The sequence below is a fragment of the Scomber japonicus genome, chromosome 15 (assembly GCF_027409825.1).
Source record: "Scomber japonicus isolate fScoJap1 chromosome 15, fScoJap1.pri, whole genome shotgun sequence".
Classification (NCBI taxonomy): domain Eukaryota; kingdom Metazoa; phylum Chordata; class Actinopteri; order Scombriformes; family Scombridae; genus Scomber; species Scomber japonicus.
Window position 1 is genome coordinate 28,964,275 of NC_070592.1, and position 25,601 is coordinate 28,989,875.

The 25,601-nt window shown below is 39.7% G+C and overlaps 1 protein-coding gene across 2 annotated transcripts; it reads left to right on the forward strand.

The window, feature by feature from the left end:
* The first annotated feature begins 1,391 nt into the window (after positions 1–1,391).
* On the forward strand, positions 1,392–25,054 carry sema4ab (sema domain, immunoglobulin domain (Ig), transmembrane domain (TM) and short cytoplasmic domain, (semaphorin) 4Ab). Of its 2 annotated transcripts, XM_053333756.1 has the most exons (15): positions 1,392–1,439; positions 4,146–4,401; positions 5,945–6,105; positions 8,195–8,254; positions 8,972–9,070; positions 9,856–9,949; positions 12,926–13,048; positions 13,405–13,532; positions 14,259–14,440; positions 15,379–15,523; positions 16,847–17,036; positions 17,730–17,845; positions 20,342–20,505; positions 22,081–22,169; positions 23,879–25,054. In XM_053333756.1, exons 2-15 carry the CDS (start codon positions 4,305–4,307, stop codon positions 24,676–24,678), a joined length of 2,448 nt encoding a protein of 815 aa, XP_053189731.1. In that variant the 5' UTR covers positions 1,392–1,439; positions 4,146–4,304; the 3' UTR covers positions 24,679–25,054. The 2 variants fall into 2 exon arrangements, with proteins under 2 accessions (XP_053189731.1, XP_053189732.1); XM_053333757.1 differs by lacking the exons at positions 1,392–1,439; positions 4,146–4,401; positions 5,945–6,105 and adding an exon at positions 6,171–6,210 and having other exon boundaries at positions 23,864–25,054.
* Positions 25,055–25,601: the final 547 nt, after the last annotated feature.

The following is a 25,601-nucleotide window of genomic DNA, read 5'->3' on the forward strand; positions in this document are numbered from 1 at the left end:
TCCTGTTGGCATGTTAGACGAGGGGCTGGGCCATCTGTCTAAAAAAGACTTAGACTTAGAATCAATTCACGATTTGAATCTACAGTGGTGAAGTAGTGAGGTGATAGACATGTTCGTATTGATGCATCAACACAAACTCCAAAGACAAGCCACAACCAGGTGCAGGAAGTTCCTCCACCTCTCTGTGTTTCTTTGCATGGGAGGATAATGTCTTAAGTTTTATATTCAATCTTAGCAACAACATGACAAAATGATACATTTCTCCAACACCTTACAATTGTCCTACTTAATAGAGGTATCAGCAGATAAATGTGAGGAGTGGTGAGATGATTAATGGGAGAGGAAAGAAGAAAAAACAAAGTTCTGATACACAAATGTGTTTTCAGTTTTTGGAGTTTTGATTTTTGTGGAATATTGGATCATATGAACATTTATTGAAATGAAACCAGCTGTTAACAACTCATAGACATCTGAAGTATGCTAATAACATCAGATGGAAATACTCAAGTACAAGTACCTCAAACTTGCATTTAAGTACAGTACTTGAGTAAATGTACTTTACTGTGCATCACTTCCTGTGCATGACAGATCTGAGAGCTACAATAGCAGCTTTTCTCTTGAGTGAGCTTTCACTGCGTTTGGATTGACTCACACAGTGAATCCATCCAGCCTGAGGGGCTCAACAGATGTGGCACTCAGGCTCCATTTGGCCGGCGGTTGTGACTGTAATGTGTGTGGCTGGCCTGTAGGTGGAGGCTGGAGTCTGCTGGACCTTCAGATGGGAGGAGGCTCTCAGGCTTTGTTGTTGTAGTAAAGGCTCAACGCGGTCAGCGTTTTCTCCACACCGGGTCACGTTTCTTCAGGCCAGTTTTCACCAAAGCGATGCAAAGGAAGGCAGACACAAAGAGAGGATAGACTGCTGGAAGAGGAGAAGAAAGGAAGCGACGCGGTGGAGAAAACCATCCGCACACACATGTAAGATCTCTTTAACTGTGTCACATCTTCTTCTACTGTTGGATGAGTGCTGCTGCTCTTTAAGAAGAACAAAACATGATGGCTGGTTTTAGTTTTTTTGGCGTTCTGTTGCACATAGAGGAGATGTGTCTTGAGTTGATGGTGATTGTACGAGGCTGATCAGAGCAGTAACGTTAGACAGCATGTAGCATCACAGCGTGTCTTTGGAAAGTGAGCAGGCAGCTGTGGCTTTAATAAAGAGCACAATGTGTTGTTAGCAGCAGGTTTGAGCCTGTTGAGCTCAACTTTGGGAAGCACGTGTTTGATCAGCGCTGACGTACATGATAGATAACTTTTAACTGTTTAACTGACTCCTTGCTGCTGTCATAGTATTGAGCTGCTTCTGTTAATGTCAGCTTCGTGGTGCGTTCACTGTCATCTACTTACACCGCAGGAAGCAATCAGCTGCAAATCTATTCTGTCCGGTCAGTGCAACAAGTTCCTGTATATACACATGCTTTATAGGAGCTAATGGAACAATGGTTGGTTGAGCAGTTGTTGGTGTTGTAGTGAGTGCATTGTGTTAACAGGTGGTCCTAATATTCTGCCTCCCTCGTGTAATCCTCGTGGACTGAACATGTGTGAATATAATAGTGGTGAAAGTGATCAGTTTTAAGTGGAGGTATGTGTGGAAGTGATTATTAGCAGGCATGTGTTGTTGCTCTGTGGCATTTAACTATGTATGTGTAATGCTGTTGGATCATAGTGTCTGCTAATGGAACATAAGTGACATGTGGTGTATAAATTATGTCAGTAGATGATCAGCTGTGTACTAACATTCATACATCACTTTCTAGTCTTCAACCTCACTCAATCACATCTAAAATACAGTATGATCATTGCTTTTAACTGTTAAAATAATGCAACTTCAACCAATCCATAAGGAAATGATGTGATCCAAACATTTTCACCTACTTATAGACAACTGATGGCTTTATCAATCAATCAATCAATCAATCAATCAATGGGGGCACTGGTTCAGGAGGTAGAGCGGCAGTCCACCAATTGGAAGATTGGTGGTTTGATTTCTGGCTCCTCCAGTCCTCATGTTGATGTGTCATTCGGCAAAACACTTAATCCAAATCCAAAAATCCATCTCCGGTTGCTATGCCAACTGTATGAATGGTTAGTTTCCTCCTGATGAGCAGGTTAGCACACTGTGTGGTACATCCTGTCATCAGTGTATGAATGTGTGTGAATGGATGAATGTGACATGTAGTGTAAAAGTGCTTTGAGTGGTCATAATGACTAGAAAAGCTCTATATAAGTACATATGTTTATAAGTGCAGGCCATTTATCAACCAATCAATCAATCAGGCTTCATTTATATAGCACTTCTCTTACAGTACAATGTCAAGGCAAGGCAGTTTTATTTCTCTTACAGTAAAATGTAGTACAAAGTGCTTTACATAAGACAAGCAAAAACAAAGCAAACACACACACACACACACACACACACACACACATACGTTCTCTCACACATAACACATGCATACACACTTGAAAGAAGGCAACTGAATGAAAACTGAGGAAGCTTTATTCCACTCTCAGCAGTTTTACAGTGAGGAAATAAACCATATAAATAAGGAACAAAAAAATTAAAAAATACGAAGTTCAAAGATTAAAAAGTTTATCAATAGGAGGACATAATAATAGAAACAACTTAAATGATACAATAGATAGGTTCAATAAACTAAAAGACTTAACAGTTAAAATAGATAAATAAAAGGATATAATATAATACAACCTTTAAATAAAATATAGTCATAAGCCAGGCTAAAAAGGTAAGTATATAAAAAGCTTCTTCACTGTGTGTTTTTTTAAATTTAACATAACACATAGAACTGCAGTCTGACAAAGACAGTTTCTTAAGTATTTTAAAGTGTAGAGTAAGTTAAGATTTTTGACATGTTTGCATTAAATGAGTGTGTGGACACACTGTGGATTTAGTCCTCCACCACTTCCATTGAAAGCACATTTGAAGAAACTTTTTAATAGTCAGTATGAACAGGAGGGATTGATTACAGAGAGGAACACTGATATTTTAGAATGCACTTAAAAAAACTGTGAATCTTTCCTTTAAGGCTCACTTCATATAGCTACAAAGTCTCTTGCTCAATTCCTTCCTGGAACCTTTTTTGCATGTCGTACCCCTCCTATCTCTCCCTCATGCTGTCTGCTGTCTGAAAAGAAAAGAATGATGTAGCTGCATAGATGTTTGAGGTCAGTTGTGTCTGCAGTGTGCTTACATCAGACATACAAAAGCACTGAACTAAAAAGTCAACAAGATGCACCTGGAGCAATAAACAGCAGCAGAATCAGGAAAAAAGACTTGACAGGAATTCACAAGAGGAATCTTCTATGTTGGAGAAATATATGGATAGTAGGACTGACTGATACTGGATTTTTGAGGCCGATGCTAATACCGATATTCAGGAGTAAAGAAATTTAGATAGTTTTACATTTGTTTTGCAATGATCCCTTAAAAACATTTCTGACAAAGATATGAAATGAAGCCAGTGATATTTTACCATCTGACAATAAACGTTATTGTATAAAATGACATCATTGCTCTGAAACAGCAAACTATACAGAGAATGTAATCATTATAAATAACTATAACTAGACTAACTAAGGGCTAACTCACACTAGGCCTGGTTGGCTTGAACTGTGCCAGAGCATGATGGTCGTCGATCTGGGTTCGGGCACGCTTTCATCATCACACTGTGATTAGTTATTGTGTTGGTGAAACAGCTGTCACACAGTACGATGGAGTGGCTTACTTTGACTCATTTTGGGTGTATAAGATTTTTACTGAGGCAACAGATGTTGAGGGAGGAATTTGCAGCTTTACTCGCCGACTACATTTCACTATATAACTTTTTTTAATCCGCACATATCAGACAACATATACCGATACCAATATATCTGTGATAGGTCAATATCGGCCGATAATATCCTATATTCTTATGGATATATATCCTACCTGAGGATCACTGGACTAAATAAACCTGTGGCTCTAGACTGAAACGTGTCCAGATAGGACTGTAATGAATCAGTAAGAAACAAGAAGAAACAAGCCTTCTTTAATCTCCATATCATCTGTGTGTGTCTTTCTCTGCCTGTCTCAGATACAGTGATGGTCTGCTGTAGAAACCAGAGGATGTGGCTTCAGATAGGACCTCCACCCCTCCTAACCAGTCTTTGACACTCTGGATGAACATCAGACACAGCGCTCTCCTGCAGACCTTCACTGTCACTGAGGTCACACTCCCTTCACTCCTGCTGTAATGGAGAATCACAGGCTGCTGTCACTCACCATGGCTCTGCTGGGCTTCCTGAGCCCATGTCTGACAACACTGACTCCCAGAGTCTCCTTCCCTGTGGGTGAGTAACACATCAGCCACATTTGAATGGTATTATTAGGGCCCGAGCGCTGACCAGCTCAAAGCCCTATTGTATCTGTAAACCGACATGCATGGGGGGGGGCGAGGGCCCGTTCACCGCTGTTTGCAGCTTTAATTATTTTTTTATTTTTTTAATTAACGCTTGATTTTCTTTCTGAAGACAACAGGAAGGATTATTACAGATTTAGTATTACACTCATATAACATCATTATCACACTCATGATGGATTGTTTATTAAAAAGAGGATCAAACATGATTCAGCAGAACTACTGTAGAGATTAACCTCACTTCTTTCTAATAGAGACAGACTCATATATCAGTCAGACCATATTATTGACTGATACTGGCTTTTGACAGATTTTTTTTTCTTTTTTTTTACATTATATAGGCAGTGTTTTAGGTGAATTTAATCCTTTTTCTTAATTCATGTTTATTAATATGTTTAATTATGTATAGGAATTAATAATGATGAAATTCCCAGTGAAGTTTACAGTTTCAGTGCACTGTGTTTATAGTTCAACTGTAAAACATCATGCCTGCATTACATGTCTGTATCACAGGGATTTGACATCCACATTGCAAAAATACATATTCTGTATAAGATTATTGGTCAATATGTCTGAATTTTTTTTATTCCCTAATATTGGTATTGGTATCGCCCCCAAAAATGCAGTATCAGTCAGGCCCTACTTTCTAACTCCACACCCCCTGATGATTTAACTTTTTAATCTTGTAGTCTTAACCCTAACTGATGTGATGTCACTTGATCTGACTCAAATGATATCACTTGAGTCAATATATCAGCTTTCACAAGACACAAAAAGATACACACACACACACACACACACACACACATCCTTTCACAAGCAGACATTTAAACTTGTCACAGCAGGAGAAATACAGGTGGAACTGATGACATGAATGACAGCTCAGCTCTATTCAGGTATCCATGGTGATGAACCACAATGCACAGCACCAGGGTCAGGACTTTGGAAAAACTCAGTCAAACTTTAGTCATGAATAATGTTTTTAATTGCACCTTTTTCCTGCTCCAGCATGCTTTATATGTCTGCAGTGAAAAAAAGCAGATTGTAGGAAAGTGCAGGCTTCAAAACATGAAACACAGCTGTGCAAATGTTTTCTGAGGTAGATGTTGCATCGTGTGTGTGTGTGTGTGTGTGTGTGTGTGTGTGTGTGTGTGTGTGTGTGTGTGTGTGTGTGTGTGTGTGTGTGTGTGTGTGTGTGTGTGTGTGTGTGTGTGTGAGTTGTTTTTTGGACATGTTGGTCTAGTCTGAAGGCTTTTCATACATTTTCCAGTAAAGGATGATTTCATAACTCTTCAAAACAGCTGATTTGACATATGAGAGATTGGGAGTAAAATCACTGCAAGATACATGATCATTTTCTCTGCACGGTCCATTTGTTTTTTTAGGTGTTCTAGTTCATTGACAGATAATGTAAACCTGTTCTGGTTTTAAATAAAAGCCACTAATCAACAGTTTGACCTGCTGTGCATCAACAGGCAGTCCTGGGAGACATCTCACCCGCTTCAGCAGCCCTGATGTCAGCAACACTACCACACTGCTGCTCAGCGAGGACGGAGACATGCTGTATGTCGGCGCTCAGGATGCTGTGTTAGCGCTGGATGTGAGCCTCAAAGAAGCCATCGTACTGAGGAGCAAGGTGGGGGAGCGAGCACTGCTGGATCTTTAGCCACAAACTACATATATAAGGATTAATCACTAGGCCTACTGACTAAGAAAATTGCACCAATGCTGAAAATTACAGGTGCAAACAGATGTTTAGTGGGAGTTTCAGTGTAAGATGAAATGCTGAAAGGAGTTGAAAAGAGGCCCTGAAAGGATTTGAAGTGTGAGCTGCCATGTGAGATAGAAGAGCTTAAAGTAGTGAGTAGTGAATAGTGTTTATATACAGATTAAAGGGTAAGATCTGAAATCAGGTGAAATGTCAGTCGAGGTTTAAACCGTGAAAACAGTTGAAGTGTCATGAATGTGTGTGAATGTGATATGTAGTGTAAAAGTGCTTTGAGTGGTCCAAAATATGCTAAAATGGTAAATGGACTGTACTTATATAGAGCTTTTCTAGTCATTATGAACACTCAAAGCACTTTTACACTACATGTCACATTCATCCATTCATACACATTCATACACTGATGACAGGAGCTACCACACAGTGTGCTAGCCTGCTCATCAGGAGGAAACTAACCATTCATACACATTCATACACTGTTGGCATAGCAATGGGAAAGACTAGAAGAGTGTTATATAAGTACAGTCCATTTACCATAAAACATCAAATGCACCAATAAAGATAAAAGTAACACATGGCAAAATGAAAACACATTTAAATATGATTTAAAGTGTTAAATTGGAAATAAAAGTAAGCTAAAATACAATAAGACAAATAAAAACAGGAGAATAAAAAGTTACAGCGCAGTGCAAGATATTAGCCCTAACATTTGGACTTGATAAAAAGCAGTGGCAACCTATTGCAAAGAGTCTTCAGATTTAACTGAGAGTTGCAGACTTCTGAAAGTTTGTTCCAGATATGTGGAGCATAAAAACCTGTACGCTGCTTCACCAGGCTTAGTTTTAACTCTGGACGACAGAAAAACAGACCTGTCCCAGTCCATTTACCTTTGAAAAATGTTTATTGAGAAAAGGTGATGCCGAGAATTTGAAGATTTTTCACAACAGTCTAATATTAAAAAGTGAAAAAGCACATTATATGTAAAGTGTAAGCCCAGGAAGAGAAGCATGGTTAGATAACATGTAGTTCTTTATGAAATCACTGTGTTTGAGTCACTGCAGTTTCTAAAAGATAAACTCTGACATTTTGTCAAATGTTTGTTAGAGTCAGATGAGAAGTTTGATCTCATGATGTCTTTTGATTATGGACACCATGATTTGATTCAGACTGGATTCTCATTGGTCCAGTTTTGAGGCTGATGCTGCAGTGTGCCTAACAATCACTCATGTTTATAATCCACTGAATTACAATATGAAACAGAAGAGTCAGTTATGTGTGTCAGAAACTTATTTGGAAACATGTGAGACCCTGCATGAAAATAATACAATGATGTGAGATGTGAGAACAATGTAGCTGTCCTGGTAATCAATCAATCAATCAATCAATTTGACAATTGACTTCATACAATAAAATGTATCACAAAGTGCTTTACATAATAAAGGCAAGCAAGAATAAAGCAGAAGCAAAACCAAAAGCCAAACACACACACACACACACTCTCACGCATACACATTTGAAAGAAAGCAACTGAAAACTGAGGAAGAAGAAGCATTATTCCACTCTCAGCAATAAGCAGTGAGGAAACACCAGAGACTGAATGAAATCAAATAAATAAACGGAACTAATAATAATTAAAAGATGGCTTAATAAAAATTAAAATCAAACCAGAATTAAAAAGTTAAAATTAATACGAGGACATAATAATATAAACAACTAAAATGATACAATAAATAGGCTCAATAAACAGACTAAACAGTTAGATACATAAAAGGATAGAATAGAATAAAAGCTATAAATAATAATGGTGAATAATGAATAATTGATGATGATGATGAATGGGTAGCATCTCTCTAAAATATGTCACAAAATAACTTGATAAAATAATGGACAAAAACTAATAACTATAGCTTATGGAAAATGCTAAGGCGTGTGTGCATGCATGTGTGTGTGTGCGTGTGTGTGCAACACTAATGAATTTGACTCTCTTCTCCTCTTTCAGCTGGACTGGAGCCCGTCAGAGAAAGACCTTGAACAGTGTTCTATGAAAGGCAAGAAAATGGTAAGTACACACAGGACCAGACTATCAGTAACATAAGGTGCGTTTCCACTGCAGGAACTTCGGGGGAATTTTACGGGGCCAACCCCGTTGGTGTGTGTCTCCACTGCAGGAACCTCCCCCACAGGGCCATTTACAGGAACCTTTACGGGGGCCAACGGAGTACCTACTCCAGGGTAGGTACTCCATTCGGCCCTGAAAAGCTCCTGGGTAGGGCATGAGGTTAACCCGGCGCTGATTGGCTAAACCTAGCAGGCTCTGACACCATCAGAAAGCACCAAAACAACCAGCATTTTTAAAATCCAGCAGAAGGGGAGCATTAGCCTTGTAGACACCGCTGTAAACAACAAGAAAACAGCAAGAAGATGTACGACTAATGGACCGATGATGAGGTGCAGGCATTGATTGAACTGTCGCACAATGATTACGTGGCGATCGAAACTCATGACGTCGCCGAGGGGTCCTACTCTGCAGTGGAGACACGGCCACTGAGAGGGCCGAGTGAGAGGACGGTTCCTGTAGAAGTTCCTACCCCCTCCTTTTACCACGAACTCCTGCAGTGGAAATGCAGCTATACAGCTACATTACATTTCCTGTGATCAGTCAAAGAAACAACACAGTGAGGTTGCTGTAAATGAACATATCTCTGCTCTCTGTATCTCTTGAATACAAAGGTTCTACTTGCTGGGTTCTGTTTTACATCTTTTACATGTTTTCCAGGCCGACTGTCCAAATTTCATCCGTGTGCTGCAGTTCTTGAACACCACCCACATCTATGCCTGTGGAACGTTTGCCTTCAGTCCACGCTGCACCTATATTGTAAGTTTCTTTACATCAGCAAGTTTTATTTAAAGACCATGTAAAGTGAATTCAGACATTTTCTTCTAAACACATTAAATAGGTCATAAATGTATTTCTAAAAAAAATGTAAAAAGCATTTCAACCATTTAGATTTGAATTGTGGAGCTAGGCTTCACAAACTGTGTTTCAAGATTTCTGTGTTCAGGATTTAGTGGGCGGGTCTGAAAATCACTGGCGGTGATTAGCATAAACCCGCCCTGCTGCTGTAGAAGTATAAATACATTCAGCGCACACTACTACTATTATAGTCTACCGTTAGCCAGTTAGCTGAATTAGCTGCCGAGCTAGCAGCCGAGTTAGCTGCCGAGCTAGCAGCCGAGCTAGCAGCCGAGTTAGCCGCCGAGCTAGCAGCTGAGTCAGCCGTCAAGTTAGCCACTGGGCTAGCAGGTGAGTTAGCAGCAGAAAGCTCTCAGAAGTAGCGTCCATGTTTCTGGTAGAGGTGGTGACTTTGATTGACAGGTGACACTTGGTAGGGGGCGGGGTTTCAGCGAACTGGGCGGGCACTCACACAATGTTTGGTAGCGGAGAAAGAGGCTGATTATTACACAACTTTGAAGCCTAATTTCATATATTTGGTGATTTTTTTAATCATTCAAATTTGGTAGGGTGGTTAACAACACACTTTTCTGTGGTATGTCAAACTCATAACACATATTTATTCTTACTTTACATGGACTTTAAAAGTGGATGATTTGATTTCTCCATTCACATCAGCTTGATTTCTTTCCCTCCTTTCTGTCCAGAACACAGAGTCTTTAATGATGAGCCTCAAGCCTGATGAAGGAAGAGGTCGCTGCCCGTATGACCCCTACCAACGCAACACCGCCATCATCGTAGGTAAGACAATGATGCCACCATTAGCTCTGTGCTTCTTCCTGTGTGTGGAGGAGATTACATCACCAGGCTCACCTGGGAGAGCACCACCAGCACACTGCTGCATCCAAACATCCTGTTACCCCCACTGTGCTCCAAAACAGTGGAGGTGGAGAAGTTGTGTTTCTATGATTTCTGTTTCCTCATCAGCATCTTTTACTCGTGAACCATCTCCAACGAATGAGCCATCTGGCATTTAGCTAAGCAGCTCTGCTTACTCAATGCTGTTGCACAATATATCCCAACAAAGGAAGATTGTTCATTACCTAGTAGCACTCGGATAGATAGATAGATAGATAGATAGATGTTCACGTTTCTAGCAGCTCAATATAAAGCATCAAAGTAATAAAGCAATGAACAAAAGACAATAAAAAGACAATATAAAGGAGATATAAGAGTAAAATAAAGCCAATGGTCAGTAGAGATGATTATAAAGTGCAAGATAAAAAAAACCTATTGTACTGGTTAAAAGTGCTTAATTAAAGATAAATCTACATTTATATTGAGAACTCAGTATACATTAACATTACACTAAGGTGTACATGAAAATGTACTTATTTCACACAGTGTGCACACTTTTTATTTAGTCATGGAGGGGGCACTGAGGTCTGACTCAGCATACTGCAGACTCTTTAAACTTAGTTAGACTCTGACCTTTTTGTGCCATCACAAAAGCGTTCAGTCCTTTTTCTGTGTGCCAGGAGAGGTAACACTGAGCAGCACTGGGCTCTTGTCATGGGAAAGCTCCTTTGGGATTACTGAAAGCTAAGTCATAACCGTAGATTACTGCATGATCAATCGTACAGATTTGACAGGTGTTTTTGGAAGTCACATGGCGTAAAGTGGTCCAGAAAATGAGCTTCAATGGGCACCATTTTTATGTCTCCTTGCTGGCAACAACCATGGCCACAGGCATTGTGTTTTCAAGTTGTCCGCCTGTCCCATTCTCATAAACACGATATCTCAGGAACGTCTGGTTGTGAAAGCTGTATTACAGTGGACTGATGTGCAAATTTCCCCATTATGGGACTAATAAAGGAATATCTTATCTTATTGATAGAAATAAATAGATACCAAGTAGTATGGAAACATCTCCCGTCAAACTATACCTGCAATCTATCCTTTTTGCACCCAGAACTAGACAATATGACTTTTTGTATGGACTTGCTCACAGCCAATCAACGCAAGCCTTCTTCGATTTAATGTGACATGTGATTGGCCCACTGCCACAGCAGCTACAACCTGTCTGTGGTGGTGAAGCCATGGTGAATTTGAGTTAGTGCGCTTAGCAGTTCAGCAGACAAGATACCACTTAAACGCTCTAAAGTGTGTCTACACTACGAACATGTGAAGATATTTCATATCCAAAAGGTCAAAGGTCAACTTCACTACAGCATAATAATGTTCTGCAAAAACACTTCTCTGCCCATTATTCAAAACCATAACTCAGGAATAGAGGGGCAGATTGTTACTGTATTTCACATGTGGTCAGATACTGAACTGGTCATAAACATTTTGTGATCTTCAATGTCTTCCCTACAAATGTAACCTTTATTTAACCAGAAAGTCACATTTAGATTAAAACCTCTTTTACAAGTGAGACTTGGCTAGGACAGGATCAGTTGCCAGCATCACACATACAACAACAACAACAACGTAACAATATATAAAAGTGCAAAATACAAATCAGAACAACAGACAGTAATAAATAGGCACATGTTCTTGTTCAGTTGAGACAACTGCAGCTAGCAGTGACTGCATCTTTTATCCTACATTTAAAATCATTTAAAGGGATGAGGGTGTCAAGCTTTAGTTTGGTCTGAAGATGGTTCCAGGACCAGGGACCATGATGAGAGAGGCTTGATTTTTCCAGTTTCAGTTCTGACAGAACAAACTTTGAAATGAAGCTGAATGCGTGATCTGGGGTTGTGAAAGTGCTGAGTGAGAACTTCTGACTCATGTATGTAGGGAAGTTGCCTGAGATCACTTTGTAAATTAAAATGTACCAATGTTGCAGTCTATGCAAAGTGACAGATGACCATCTGACCAAGCCATCTACATGGATAAACAGGACTTGAGCCTTTACAGAAAGCCTAAAGTGAATTTCAAATCTTATGAGTCTGGACAGACATGGATGTGTAATGTATTTCTAGTTCAAGTGTGTTGCAAAACAATACTCGCATATCCATGTGAATGATGATTTCTGTGATCATTCCTCTCGTCCATACTTACTTCTGGATGTGTTTCCAGTAGAAGTGATGAGGGACCAGTTATGTACCAATATGCTCAGTACATCACAACCTACTATGACCTCAATAATAAACATAAAGTAGAATTATGGTAGAGCTGTTGTATTGTACCAGAAGTGTTCCTGATAAAGTACTCAGTGACTGTAAATTCCAGAGTTAATCTAAAGTTAAAATGAGGCAGACTGAGTAAGATAAATTCAGTGAGCATGGTAATAACACATAATTATCTTGTTATCTTCACAAAACCAGATGTTATTGTCACAGGAAGGTGCAGTTCAGTGTAGAGATTGTATGAGGAAAGAAATGATAATGTCCTGATCCTGCATGAGTCCAAAAATAGTTCATCTCCTTATAAAACCTATAATTTAGCCTAAACTTTATGCACAGTTACTTATACAGTAGGACTAATGATACACTAAAAACTGATGGGGGATTACTTTCACTGAAACAGTTGAAAAAGTGCAAAGAGCTCATGTTATCAGGGGAAAACTGTCATGTAAAGTTGTGTGTCGTCTGCATAATAATTGATCTTAACTCATTCTAACTAGTTTTGCAGATAGATTTAAACCTTTGCAGAATATAACTATCAACCCTGTCACTCACCATCTATTTCTTTCTATTTCTCTCACCTTCCTATTTTAGAATGAAGCATCCTTCATATTTCATTCATTTTGCTCCTGATGTCATGCAGATGGAGAGCTGTATACTGGGACAGTGGCAGACTACAGGGGGAACCGGCCAGTGATCTCTAGACACCTCAGTGAAGGCAGGCGAGTTGACCTGAAGTTGGATGATACGTTAGGATGGCTGGAGGGTGAGTGAGTTACCCAATGATACTTGAGTCAAAAGGTACAGTTTAAGAGTATTACGCTACCCTTCTACATTCTACCGAATTCTTGATTTGAGTCAACATGTGATGAATTAAAGATAACACGACATCTAGTGACAAACGATAAATATTTCTCTCGTCTTGTGTCATGACTTGCTTCACAGTAAATGGGAGTTATGGCAGTTTTGTCTAGCATCACTGACATGTTGATAAGCTCTAACATATCCTTATATTTCCTTATATTTTAATGTGATCAAGTTGCTTCTATTTCCAGCTGTTACGATGTTGTCATACTATATCAGACAAACTTACATGTGTGGCACACTCTCGTTACTCCATAGATCCAACCTTCATCAGCTCCAGTTTCATCCCTGATGAGGAGAAAATCTACTTCTTCTTCAGTGAAGTGGGCAGAGAGTACGACTTCATCGACAAATTCATCGTCTCTCGTGTTTCTCAGATCTGCATGGTAAGAAAACGTGTACTGTTCCTGGTATGCACGTGGGATGGCCACCTTTTTAAAAGTTATAAGCTGTACAGTGTTAGCTGATATGCAACACTATCAGTACCATTACTGTTTTCAAAAGCTAAGTCTACATGTGTTAAAATCACACAGTATAGTGAAAATGTAAGTGTATTGAGAAACCTCTGAGATCACTTTGCTTGTTGGGGGTCATATGGTAAGACAGAGAATACAGATGTGGAAGTCAAAGAGTATAGACTTACGAAGCCCCTAAGGGAAGCATGAAGCATGCCCACTGCTCCTCAATAGTTAGGATGGGTATATAGTATGACAATATACAGGCTGAAAAGAAGCAGCATGAAGCAGAGGAGGGAGATGGAGAAGCACCAAATCAGATAAAAACACAACAATGTAACCTGGTCATTACTCTATGATTCCTGACCTCACACCTGGGTGCTGTTATTGGCTAGGGGCCAAAGGTTGACCCTCAGATGTATTCTAAACACGACAAAATAATAAGAAAAGAATGAATTACAGTCAGAGAGTAGATCCTCTGTATAGATAAATATACCACCACACACTTGTAGTGGGTTAAAGTGATGATTGAGAGTCATTACTTTTGTATGAGTCTTTATATTCTTTGTTTTTTGGGGGTTTTTTTGGAAAACTCCTACATAGTATACCTTTAGTGCAGTGCTGTGCTTGATGCTTTCTTCTCCTCTCATGTGTCAGAGTGATGTCGGAGGCCAGCGGACCCTGCAGCGACGCTGGACTACGTTTGCCAAAGCTCAGCTGTTGTGCCAGGCTGACAATGAGCTGCCCTACAATGTGATCCAGGACATAGACAGCCTCCCACCAGTAGACGGAGCTCCTGCAGATGACACACTCTTTTATGGCATCTTCACATCTCAGTGGTCAGTAATAGCCATTACATGATCTATATTGTACCTGGTCCACTGCAACACTGTCCACTGTCAATTAAAATGTGTAATAAATATGATCCACTATTGCAGCACAACATTATGGTTCGTAACAAATTTCATTTGTCAAAAAATGGTTGTTTTTAGGATATGTTATGATCAATATTGACAAAATGCTTTAAAATGTAAATGTAGAAATTTAGAAACACTTCATTTGTTTTAAAAATTAAGTAAGATCAGTTCATTACCTCCGTCATTTCATACTCCATACAGGAAATATTTTTCAGGATTTTCAGGATCGGGTCAGTGAGTTTTATTTGTGTCCATGAGGTTTAGTCAAATGTAAAGGGGTTAAAATGTGAAAATATATTAGAGGATTATGGTTAGAAATGTCTAAGTGGTGTAACCATAAAAACTTTGTACCAAATAATTCAACTTGATTAAAAACAGCAAATCAATATATCAACTAGTTTGGCATGATCTTACATTATAACTTTTATATTAAATAAAGATAATGGAATACTATTGTTCTAAATATTACATTTCATCTGGAGAATCATCAGGGAACATTTACATGTTTTAAATGAAGTCATTATTAGTCCACTTAACTACACTGTAGCTGATCAAATATGTAATATTTATCATTCCTTTGTGGTTACACCATTTGACATTTTCAGGAGCATTCAGTCTTACTTTTGGTAAAAAATGGTGCAAATGTCATTTCAAATGATATAAAACCAACAAAAATACTAAATGTACATTTTAACAAACCTGATGCTGCTTTTAAATCTAATTTTAATATATTTTTTTAACATTTTAACATAACCCTTATTACTGACCCTTATACTGGAGGATCAGTATATGAGTTGATGTGAATTTCAGTCTGCAGTTCATATTCATATTGTCTCTATTGTTTTATTTCCATTAACCAGGTCTGTTAACTCCGGACAGTCTGCAGTGTGTTCTTTCCGCCTCAGTGACATCAAATCAGTTTTCTCTGGTAACTACAAAGTCCTGAACCGGGACACGCTACAGTGGAGCACACGGGTTCAAGAGAAGGTTGCAAACCCAGGAGAGGTAAGTGGTCGCTTGTAATTGATACGAAAATGGAAAGAAACAGAGATGAGACTGCTCTTTTGGAAGAAAATGAAGACATTACTGACTGTGACTCTAACAAGCTGAGTTCACAACCCAACTTATTAAAGAAAGTTTGAGAGGCAGTTTTTCTTATTCAGCCTTTCAAATGTTTGTCATTTTAAGATGTTCTAGCAATTTAAACTGGCTGAGTAACAGTAGCTCCTAATTTGAAGGAGACTGTAGTTCCACTCTATTACAACTCTGGTCTTCCATTTGTTCTGTTGTCATTTCCTATCAGTGAAAACAGAGCACTCAGTTATTAGCATTAAGTTTGACAGGTGAAAAAAAGGAAAACTTTTATTTCTTTGAGAAAAAGAAAGATTACATGATTACACTAAAGGTATTATATAGGGGCGAAGTAAGTGAACCTAATTGCAGACAAAGGTTAGGAGACAGGAATCTGGTAGAATAGGATTATTTATTATAAGGAGGGAGAAATGAGATGCAAGCCAGGGGGAAGCTCTGACCTGGAAACCTGGGGCTGAAGCTGAGGCTGGGGCAGAATTGGGCACATATGTAAGGCTAGGAGGCTTGAAGCTTAGACTGCCAGGATGAGGCAGCTAATATCTGACTAGGCTGAGTATCAGTATATATCTTCATTATGGAATGGGGTGCAGCTGGTGGGACTCTGCTCTGACTCACACAGACATACAGGGAGGGAGATAGAGAGAACCACAGGGGGGAGTGGCAATGGTTTAGGGAGACACAGGATTGGATGTAGTGGGCAGGGCAGGTGAGGTAGTGGGAGCTGATGTAACAAAAGATTTGACCTTTAGTACTCAGTGCAGTTTGAACACACGTCAGGCTTGTGCTGACTGATGATCGTGTTCGAGGAGACGATGACTATTTGCCGAGTCAACTTTTAAACGTCTCTCTGTCTGCTTACTACTGTGCAAACAGCTGTGGAGTCATGTTTTCTAATGATAACAGCTGATAAGACTGGAAGGAAAACATGAACAGGATGTTAACTGATGCAAGGAAATGGCTTCTTGATTTATAGAAGCAGTTAAACATTTGGACTGCTATTCATTTGAATGAGAAAGTGTGTTCAGACTTAAGACTAACTGTAAGCCAGCTGTATGAGAGTATGTGCAGAGTGTATAACAGACTGTGCTGTGAGGGAAGGGAACATTATAGAGAGAGAGAGAGATCCAAGTTCCATAAAAGTGGTTTGCTTTCCTCACCATGTAGATGTCCTTTTAATGCATCTGAACTGTGACCAGTGTCATCAGTCATCATTGTGTGTTGCTCTCTGTGTGTTAGTGTGGCCTGCACAACGCCTCAGACAACGCTCTGCGCTTCGTCAAAGAGAACTTCCTAGCAGACGACAGTGTTCGGCCGGTGGGAAGAAGTCTGACCATGGTGTCTACAGAACACAACTACAGCCACCTGACTGTCCAGAGAGTCCAAGCTGCCAACAACAGAGAGTACACTGTCCTCTTCCTACTCACAGGTAGCACATATGTGACAGTGTGTCCTTTATCCTCCTCACTCACTTTACTTGGCACACAACCCTGCTGTCTTATTCAAGTGCCTAAGCTCTGCAACACAGTAGGGATGGAGTTGAATAGCATTACATAGCATAGGTTCAAATGCTGATGATGCTGATTTGTGATGTTTTGTGTCAGAACTCACCTCAGACAAGTTCCCATCCAGCATGTCCATGTGGGTCCCGCATGGGTTAAATGTGGGCTACGTGGGTACTGAGTGGGCTTGAACTGGGCACATTTTGCAGGTTCCACGTGGTTTCAGTAATATGGGTCCCACATGTGAAGCCTTCGTGGGATGACTGTATGAGCCCCATGAGGGATGTAAGTGTGCTAAGTGGGCATGGGCGTAAACAGGGCAAATTGTATGGGCCCCATATTGTTTCAGAAACATGGGCTCACCTACCTGAAACCCAGTCAGAACCCACTTGAAGCCCATATAGGTAAGTTGGGGCCACCATGGAAACTGCAGACAAACCCACTAAGAACCTATATTGCAGCCCAAATGTAACCCTTATGGGGCCCACATGGACATGCTGGCTGGGTTACCATCAAAACACTATAATACAATGTTCCTATCAGCTCCATGTATATCATGCAGTATTACATCAGTCCACTGTTTAAACATGTACTTTGTTTTCTCACTAACTTTGTTTCAGAGTCGGGTTACCTACACAAAGTGGTGTTGCTGCAGAGTGGTGCCCACATTATTGAGGAGATCCAGGTGTTTGAGAAACCTCAGCCTGTCAAGAGTCTGAAGCTGTCCATACCAAAGGTGCTTTATTATTTCCTTTAAGTCAGATTTAGACTGGATACCTTGTTAAATAGCAGTGTAAAGCTGGATGTGTGGTCATCCTCAGCCACAGTTCTATCAGTTCATTTCCTAAACTGTTTACTTTGTTCCTCCACTGCACACCTGAGAGCAGTGTAGCTTCAAATGAAACAAAATAAAAAACTACAGGCAGAGAATATCAAGTGTGTGCTGAAGTAAAGTGTGGAAAAGATGAAAGTGCATATTAATGTAGAGTCATTTCATCACAACTTAAACAAACATGAAGAAACTGGTACTGACAACACAGCTGATTTGTTCATCACATTTTAAACCGGAATCAAATATAACATCTAGATTTCTTTCATGAGAGTTGATGACGATACAAACCCAGTAGTGTTCACTGTTCATTATGGATGGGAGGAAGTCTGCTGGACCAGAGATTAGGACCAGTTGTTCTGGTTTAGCTGCAGAAAAAAAGACTTTACATGGGCAGCTGTGTCTCAGGAGGTAGAGTGGGTCGTCCACTAATTGGAAGATCAGTGGTTTAATTCCGGGCTCCTCCAGTCCTCATGTTGATGTGTCCTTGGGCAAGAGACTGAACCACAAATTGCTTCAACGATGTATGAATGTGTGTATGTTAGTCTCCTGATGAGCAGGTTGGCATCAGTGTAGAGGATGAGGACACTATTAATTCTAACAGATACTGATCTGTACTGGAGGTAGGAGGTAAACCAATGAAGGGACCTGGACCTGGACCTTGACCTGGGCCTGAATGTGCTCAAACTGATCCAGGAGGATGAAGGGATCAGCTGTGTCAAAAGCAGCATAGAGATTGGATAGAATTAAAATAGTGATTTTTTGAAGCTGAAGACAAATTGATAAAATAGTGAGACCAGTCATTTCTAGCACTGCTATAAAAAGCAGTTGTGGGAATAATGAGCTGTGTTTCATAGCTTTCATAATGAGGTCAGTGAGCAGAGAGATGAGTTCAAACTTGAGGAGCATTAGTTTAACTCTAGAGCTTGTAGAAGGGGAGTGTCCCTGTATTTATTGTATTTAATAAGACTCTGAGTCTATGGGTGTGTTTGGAGATCATATCAGGAAAATATTTAGCACTCTCTGCTCTGACACACTCTCACTTCATATTTAGCCAAACAGTCTCTCAGAGGCTGGTAGAACACTAGGACTTTATCTTTTTTCTATTTGCATTCATGCAGTTTTATGGCAGTTGAGTCTAAAATATTTATGCAAATGGATTTGGATCATGTAAACTGCTTTTCTGGGGGAGTTTTAACAGCAGCAGGGAACAGCCTGGCAGTGAAAGGGGTCATAGACCTGATCAAATGGGGTTAGGAGGGACAGAGGGGAGTGACCAAATAAACTGACATGCTTTATCTGGATATTTGAGACTGGAACACCAAAAGTTGAGATAAGGTTGAGAATATGACTGCATACAAGAGGAGAACCCATGTCTGACTGGGTTAGATTGAAAAAGTAAATTAAAGGTACAAAACTACAAGCTGCATAGTTTAATAGACAGCAAAAATAAGATTAATAACATTCTGGTTCAATAAAAGTCACAAGTCAGAGAATTTATCTATAAAAACTTCTGTATGTAGGTCAGTGATAAATAAGGGTTGGCAAGATGATGAATTCATAAACCAGTTAAACTAGTTTTAAAAGCAGCATCAGGTTTGTTAAAATGTACATTTAGTATTTTTGTTGGTTTTATATCATTTAAATGACATTTGCACCATTTTACCAAAAGTCAGACTGAATGCTCCTGAAAATGTCAAATGGTGTAACCACAAAAGAATGATAGATATTAAATATGTGATCAGCTACAGTGTATTTAAGTGGACTTATACTAATAATGACTTCATTTAATAAAAATGTAAATGTTTCCTGATCTCCATGATTCTCCAGATTAAATGTAATATTTAGAACAATAGTATTCCATTAGCTTTATTTAATATAAAAGTTATAATGTAAGGTCATGACAAACTACTGTTTACTGTTTTTAAGCAAGCTGAATTATTTGGTACAAAGTTTTTATGGTTACACCACTTAGACATTTTTACCACAATCCTCTAATATATTCTCTCTAAATGGATTAAAAGCAGAAATTTGATGCTGAGTCCACAAAAAAAGAATGTGTGAAGTTATTCATACATTTATTTTCACATTTTAACTCCTTTAAATTTGACTAAACCACATGGACACAATAAAAACCTCATTGACCCATATAAGTAGTAATTTGAAGCTTGATGGCTGACAGCTGAATGAACGAATGACTCAGTGAAACACTTTGTTTCTACTTGTTTTTCACTGATAAACATGATAATCACTGAAAGCTGAGAGACTCATCCAGGTTGAATCACCTCACTGATTCATACAGTTACACCACCAGTAAACATATACTGTATGTGATGCTGCTGCTCTGTGAAGGATTAGAATGACTGAACTCTTTTAATGGTTTTTATCTCATTGTATCTGCAGGGTATGATCTATGTGGGCACATCAGAGGGTGTGATGAGGGTCCCAACAGCCAACTGCTCTTTCTACTGGACCTGTGCTCAGTGTGTTCTGTCCAGAGACCCCTTCTGTGGCTGGGACCCTGCCAGCAGAGCCTGTGTGGAGACTTCTAGCATCCAGACCAGCCTGTGAGTACCACAAGAGTGATACGTGACCCTCTTGGAAGAGCGTGTTGCTCTTGTTTTTAATCATGTAGCCACTATAATCAACTCTTTCACTTTTGCACCTTGACAAAGCAGCATTTCTTGACTTAGATAGATAGATAATAATGTTCCTCTTCTCCCTCTTTTGTGGACATCAAAGCTCCTGATGAAACATAGAGCCCATCTAGTTAACTGAAAAAGTAACAGACATTTCATCAGGTGACATTTTTGGTAAATGTAGACATGCTGAGTTATTCAACCAGAATTGGTTCAGATTATTGATTCTGGATTCCTTTAGATTCCTGGATGACTGAGAATCCTCACAGACATTGATTACTTCTCAGTCACATGTTGTCATTTGTCATTTTTGATTGGTTGTTATGCTTCAAAAGGTGGGTCCTATCCTTATTGGTGCCACAAGTTTAAAAAGGTGCTTATAAAAGATAGTGTAACTACAACAAAAATATTAGTACTAAAACTAAACAGCTGAAACATATAACAAACACACACACACACACACACACACACACACGTGCGCATTCATTCCACATGCTGTTGTCAACATTGCACAATTTCCCTTAATATTGCACAAGCAAATAGTTATTGCAACTATAGAAAATCAGATGTTCAGAGCATGATGACACTATTCTCTCAAGTATTCAGGTTAAGTTTTTGTCTTTTCCTTAACTCTAACCTTCACATTCTGTTCAGGGTCAAATTTGACCCATTTTTACATTTGACAGCTGTAAAAACATCCTGTACACATTTCTTTTAGCTGGACTAAGACCATAAAATAGTGACTGAGAATGTCTTTTTTCCAGAAGATGAATCAAACATTTATTAATAACTGATGGGAAATGTATGAATGTGAATTAGTGTAGAGACTAATTATGAGTCAGAATATGAACAGTATGTAAAGAACTGAGCATCCAGTGTGTGTTGTGCTGTTAGTGACCAATGAGCACATGTAAACCAGAGCATCATACTGAACCATGAGATCAACCATGAGATCAACCATGAGATCAACCATGAGATCAACCATGAGATCAACCATGAGATCAACCATGAGATCAACCTGACCTCACTGACTCGTTTCCTTTATCTTGACCTCAACTGAGAATCAGCTGATGTTTGGGCTGAGTTTGACAGTCTCAGCATGTTTGTGTTTGACCCCCGACTGCATCCATCAGCAGTAAATGTGTGTAGCTGTAGCAGTGTGTGTTGACTGGAGGCCTGGGTGATATGAGCAGAATCAAACATCACAATATTTTGACCAAATACCTCCATATTGATATTTTAATTGATAACTATCAATGCTTTCACTAAATATTCACACAATGAGATTTATGATAACTAATCAACAGTAATGTAGATATAATGAAGTGGGTAAAGGTAGATAATAGAACAGTCTGTTACATGTTTACTATATTGCAGCCTTTAAAGCAGGAAAAGACAACACCCATTCCATATCACAATAGTACTATATTCAAAATCTAAGATCATATCTATAAAATATCACAATATTGATATAATAGATTTATGTGTGTTTTCCCTCCTCAGAGGCCAGGACATTGACAGAGGGAATGTTGAAGAAGCATGTTTTCCATTAACACACAGAGCCAGATTCGGTCCTAACAACCTTCCTGCAGGTAAGAGACACTGATACTGAACTATCTCTAATGCTTTGCTTTGCTCAAGCTGGTCAAATACTGCTGGAGATGGAAAGAGTGCTGGAGGTAGAGGTAAAAGTCAAAAGTAGGTCAGTTTACTGCTTTAAGTGGTGGTGGGGGGGGGGGGGGGGGGGGGGGGTTACTATATGATGATTGTCATTTATGGTAAACTGTTACTGTAGATTAGACAGTTCAACTAAAATGAACTAAAAGTCCTTTTTATTTATTGACAGTCATTTTATTGTTAAAGGCTAGCTACATCATTAAATTAACTGATTTTTTAAAAATGTTCCAACTAGAAAGTACAACACAAAGCAACCAAACAGTACACTTACAACAAGCATAAATAATATAGTCAATAAAGTATAAATGTTATGGTGCATTAAGTCACTGATTAATGAGCTGTTATTGTACCTATTATAATGCAAACATAACCAAAACACATAATGACATCATCCTTAAATGTATTGCCCAGCCCCTCTCACCCCTGATGCTCCGCCAGCGTACATTTAGAACATTTACAGTGTGAGCTCTGCTGCAGACTCACCAGCAGCTTCTCCTCTGCTGCTGCTGCTGCTGCTGCTGCTGCTGCTGCTGCTGCTGATGATGATGATGATGATGATGATGATCTCTTTCTTTTGTTCCATTCTCACAGTTTTTCATGTGACTTTAGTTAGTTTTTTTCACGGTAATGATATAAAAGTACAAATACATATAAAAGAAGAGCAAAGTTTAAAAAAAAAAATGTGTTAAATATTCAAAAAGTACAAGTACTTCAAGAACTACTTAGTTCCCATAACAAGATCAAGTGCAGGAAACACTGACATTTTCAGGATCGGGTCAGTGAGGTTTATTTGTGTCCATGAGGTTTAGTTTAAATTTAGTTAAAATGTGAAAATAAACGTATGAATAACTTTCATGCATTCTTTTTTTGTGGACTCAGCATCAAATTTCTGCTTTTAATCCATTTAGAGAGAATATATTAGAGGATTATGGTAAAAATGTCTAAGTGGTGTAACCATAAAAACTTTGTACCAAATAATTGAACGTTGCTTAAAAACAGTAACTAGTCAATAAAACACCATATCAACTAGTTTGGTATGATCTTACATTATAACTTTTATATTAAATAAAGCTAATGGAATACAATTGTTCTAAATATTACATTTCATCTGGAGAATCATGGAGATCAGGAAACATTTACATTTTATTTTTAATAGAAATCATTATTAGTATAAGTCCACTTAAATACTCTGTAGGTGATAAAATATGTAATATTTATCATTCTTTTGTGGTTACACCATTTGACTTTTTCAGGAGCATTCAGTCTTACGGTTAACATAAAACCAACAAAAATACTAAATGTACATTTGAACAAACCTGATGCTGCTTTTAAAACTAGTTTTTAGATATTTTGAATTGCTTATCTTGCCAACACTTCTTTATCACTGATCCGATTACACAATAAAACAGGTGTATGTATTTGCTCATGTTAGCTGGCACACTGTGTATGGAGTATGTAATGAGTCTGAGCCAGTGGAACAAAAGAGACTGCTTGCAGCCTTTGCTTTGATAATGAGCACATGAATGCAGCTCCTGCCATCAGCAGTCTTGTATCTGGTGATACTCTATAGTGGTGTATGCAGGGTCTTGAGCTGTAATCTGTATATCAGCCTCATGTCCTGCAGGTGAGCTGGTGTCGGTGTCTCTGAACGAAGTGGTGCGTCTGCAGTGTCCCGCCGCGTCTCAACTGTCCCGGCAGTTGTGGGAACGTCCCAACAGCCGGCTGTCCTCAGACCTGTACCTGCACCTGGAGGACGGCAGTTTGAGCTTTGTGGCAACCCCGGCCACGCTGGGCCACTACCTTTGTCTGTCCACTGAGAACGGCTACCAGCAGACTATGGCCATCTATCACGTCAAACAGAAGAGCAGCCCCGTGCCTCAAACTCCAACCAGCTACAGTCGACCCCAGTCACCCCCTTTACCCACCACGCGGGCTGACGGGCCCCAGGTTCACACATCTGTGGACCCTAAGAGAACAGAAACAATACAGAAAGAGACTGAACCAACTCCAACCAGCGGTGGACGTGACACCCGGGTCACCACCAGACAGCTGATTAGGAACTTCACCACTTTGTGGACCTTGGGATCCGGGCAGAAGGAGGCAGAGCTTCGGGACGGGGAGGCCCTGCTGTCTTCACGGGGCCCCAGCTACCTGAAGGAGCTGGTGATAGTGTCAGTACTGCTGGTGCTCTGCCTCAGCCTGCTCATCACCATGTTCCTGTACGTGGCCAGACAGCGCTGTCGCAGCCGGACGGCCCCACAGTCAGGGACTCCAAGCAGAGACTCTGACAGGAGGACCCCTGTGGAGCAGGAGGCCCTCAGGGGGAATCAGTTCATGAGCAAGCGTAACGGACAGGCCAGTGGGTTGGTCTGTAACGGGGCACTCACAGGCTCTAATGGGCATTTACCCAACACCCCTATCTAAAACATACCCAGACTTTATGACTGAGGTATGGGAAGGCCCTGGCCAGGTACTACGGTCACCATGGTGACGGAGCTTCTGTTTGCACAGCCAGCGATGAAGTACAAACCCTGTGGAATCTCCCTGTGGTACTTAATGAAGACACATGACTGTTGAGACTGCCACAGGCTCAACTTTATTTACTGTGATGTTGTGAATATTCTGTGTTTTCACTTACTAGATGGAGACATTTAAGACAGAAAAAGGTACAAACTGACACTGCCACTAAGTAGCCCCCTTTTAGAACAATACATAAGCCAGGCACACTGTCTGTCCTCTCACTGCCTATCACACATATACACACAATCAGGAGGCGTCTTGTATCATAGCTCCAGATCAAATCAGCAGTGCATGGTTCACAGTTCAGGTTGGAGGTAGAATAGAAGTCTGGTTACTGTATGTTCACATGGATTTAATAACAGTATTCCTTTGAGTAAGCTGCTCTGTCGTGTTGTGAATGTAGTGACAGTGTGTGAAGTCTTCAGTCTTATCTCAGGACACCAGTTAAGTCATTTTTCAAACAAATCTCTTGTCATGTTGGGAACACTGTTGGGATGTGTGAGGTACCACATGATCCATCACATGTTTGGTTTATATATATATCTACAGACACTTAGCTGTGAACAACCTGTATGTACTTCATGTTGCACATGTGTGTGAATTACAAACTCTGGACACTTTAAATTGGGTTAAATATCTTTAGTGAAATGTTAGTCTTTCTAAGCTGAGGTGTGATCCAACAGCTGATTGGAGGACTGGACAGATTCATAAAGGTTAATATTGGAGGAGACTTTTCCTCTCAGGACCAAATGTACATTACTGTCGGAATTCTTTATAATTCCGACATATTTTTTTGACTCTGACATGCTTCATAAATAGAAGTTCTG